This window comes from Setaria italica, chromosome I, assembly GCF_000263155.2.
Source record: "Setaria italica strain Yugu1 chromosome I, Setaria_italica_v2.0, whole genome shotgun sequence".
Classification (NCBI taxonomy): Eukaryota; Viridiplantae; Streptophyta; class Magnoliopsida; order Poales; family Poaceae; genus Setaria; species Setaria italica.
The window spans coordinates 40533266-40536233 of record NC_028450.1 but is presented as its reverse complement, the minus strand read 5'-3'; the positions used below and the strand labels follow the sequence as shown (position 1 = coordinate 40536233).

Below are 2968 nucleotides of genomic sequence, written 5' to 3'. Positions count from 1 at the left end.
TGCTATAGTAAATATATGCTAATCATGAATTGATTAGGCTTAACAGATTTGTCTCGCGAATTAGCCTGACTTGTACAATTAGTTTTATAATTAGTTCACATTTAGTCCTTCTAATTAGTATCCAAACATCCGATGTGATCTGTATAAAAAAATTAGTCCATGGATCGCCCTCTATACATGTGGTAAAAATCATTGTAGCAATGCTGTAAAACTCTAAACGAAGTTCACCAAAAAAAAAAAAAAAGCCCCATACCAAAGGATCAAATTCTTCACGTAGGAAGTAGCAAAATCTCCAACATGAGCGAGCAAACCCCCTAGGCAGCGGGGATTCCCAGCGGAAGCTTCCACACGCCCAAATCCTCCCCGTCCCTTCCCAAACAACGCCGCGCATCACGCCGTATAAACCACACCACCGCCCCCCGACCCCCCTTCTTCCCCCCGTGGTCATTTCGTCCCCACCCCGGCCCCCAGATCTGCTCCGCCGCCACCGACACCTCCTCCTCCCCTTCCTCCGGCGAGCTCCTCGCCGGAGCAGGGCCACCACCGCCACTCCCAACCCCCGCCGCCGCCCAGATCCGCCTAGAACCCAAACTCGAAGCCCCCGATCCAGATCCAAGGCCAGGCGATGGCACGCCTCGGCGCGCTCCTCCTCGTCGCCGTCGCGGCGGCGGCGGCGCTGCTCTGCGCGCTGCCGGGCGCCCGGGGATTCTACCTCCCGGGGAGCTACCCGCACAAGTACAACCCCGGTGAGCCGCTCAGCGTCAAGGTGAACTCCCTCACCTCCATCGACACCGAGATGCCCTTCAGCTACTACAGCCTCCCCTTCTGCGTCCCGCCGGAGGGCGTCAAGGACAGCGCCGAGAACCTCGGCGAGCTCCTCATGGGCGACCGCATCGAGAACTCGCCCTACCGCTTCAAGATGTACACCAACGAGTCCGACGTCTTCCTCTGCCGCTCCGCCCCGCTCGCCCCCGACGCCTTCGCCCTGCTCAAGAAGCGCATCGACGAGATGTACCAGGTCAACCTCATCCTCGACAACCTCCCCGCCATCCGCTACACCAAGAAGGACGACTACTTCCTGCGCTGGACCGGGTACCCCGTCGGGATCCGCGTCGGCGTCGACTACTACGTCTTCAACCACCTCCAGTTCACCGTCCTCGTTCACAAGTACGAGGACGCCAATGTCGCGCGCGTCATGGGCGCCGCCGACGCCACAGACGCCATCCCCGCCGGGGGCAAGGACGGGGGCTCCTCCTCTGGCTGGATGGTGGTCGGCTTCGAGGTCGTGCCGTGCAGCATCAAGCACAACCCGGAGGACGTCAAGTCGACCAAGATGTACGACCGCTACCCCAGCAAGATCAAGTGCGACCCGACCACCGTGTCCATGAGCATCAAGGAGAACGAGCCCATTGTCTACACTTATGAGGTGTCCTTCGTCGAGAGCGACATCAAGTGGCCGTCGAGGTGGGATGCCTACCTCAAGATGGAGGGGGCCAAGGTGCACTGGTTCTCCATTCTCAACTCCCTGATGGTGATTGCCTTCCTTGCTGGTATTGTGTTTGTCATACTGTTGAGGACTGTGAGGCGTGATCTGACCAAGTATGAGGAGCTCGATAGCGAGGCGCAGGCACAGATGAATGAGGAGCTGTCTGGGTGGAAGCTTGTGGTCAGTGATGTATTCCGTGCACCAAGCAACCCAATGCTGCTCTGTGTCATGGTTGGGGATGGCGTTCAGATCCTTGGGATGGCGGTCGTGACCATTCTGTTTGCTGCACTTGGTTTCATGTCCCCTGCCTCGCGTGGTACCCTGATCACAGGCATGCTTTTCTTCTATCTGGTCCTCGGAATCCTGGCTGGATATGCTGGTGTTCGTGTATGGAAGACGATCAAGTGCGGGGATCACTCTGGGTGGGTGGGTGTTTCGTGGCGGGTGGCCTGCTTCTTCCCCGGCATTGCCTTCCTGATCTTGACCACACTCAACTTCCTGCTGTGGGGAAGCCAAAGCACCGGTGCCATCCCCTTCTCATTGTTCGTTGTGCTGCTTCTGCTCTGGTTCTGCATCTCTGTGCCGCTCACGCTTGTTGGTGGATTCCTTGGTGCGAAGGCACCACACATCGAGTACCCTGTCCGCACGAACCAGATCCCCCGTGAGATCCCTCCTCAGAGGTACCCATCCTGGTTGTTGGTTCTTGGTGCTGGCACACTGCCCTTCGGCACCCTATTCATTGAGCTCTTCTTCATCATGTCGAGCATATGGATGGGGCGTGTGTACTATGTTTTCGGATTCCTCTTCATCGTCTTGCTGCTCCTGGTTATTGTCTGCGCCGAGGTTTCACTGGTTCTTACTTACATGCACCTGTGCGTTGAGGATTGGAAGTGGTGGTGGAAATCTTTCTTCTCATCTGGATCGGTGGCAATATACATTTTCTTGTACTCGATCAACTATCTCGTTTTTGACCTCAAAAGCCTGAGTGGACCAGTGTCTGCGACCCTCTACATTGGGTACTCACTCTTCATGGTGATTGCTATTATGCTGGCAACTGGAACGGTTGGGTTTATTTCTTCATTCTGCTTTGTCCACTATCTTTTCTCATCGGTGAAAGCAGACTGAGTTTATTCCTACTGAGGAGTCAATCACTCAATTGAGAGGTGAGCATAATGGACATTGAAAAGTTTGTAGTCACAAAAATCTTAGTTCATGTCATCTTTTGGTATACAGAGCCTGAATAACTATTGTAATGATTACTAGGGTTCATCAATGGATTTTATGAAGAGGTGCTAGCAGCATGCACGATGTAATAGAATGAATTGCTTTATTCACATGTTGTGTTATTTTAGTTGCTTAGTATCATATATTCTTCAAGTTACTTTTAGTGATATTGCCCCTGGACTGGCAGATCCATTTATCTCCTTATGCTAATAGATCCTTGCTAGTTGCTGCAAATTACGATGATATGATATTGCCTTT

General features: G+C 53.5%; 1 protein-coding gene across 1 annotated transcript; it reads left to right on the top strand.

Moving 5' to 3' along the window:
• Nucleotides 1–428: 428 nt before the first annotated feature.
• Nucleotides 429–2968, top strand: LOC101755594 (transmembrane 9 superfamily member 11). Its single transcript, XM_004954178.3, has one exon. The coding sequence runs from the start codon at nt 626–628 to the stop codon at nt 2609–2611; it is 1986 nt and encodes a 661-aa protein (XP_004954235.1). The 5' UTR covers nt 429–625; the 3' UTR covers nt 2612–2968.

Coding starts and splice junctions, on each gene's coding strand:
- LOC101755594 (XM_004954178.3), top strand. CDS start 626: ATGGCACGCCTCGGCGCGCTCCTCCTCGTCGCCGTCGCGGCGGCGGCG.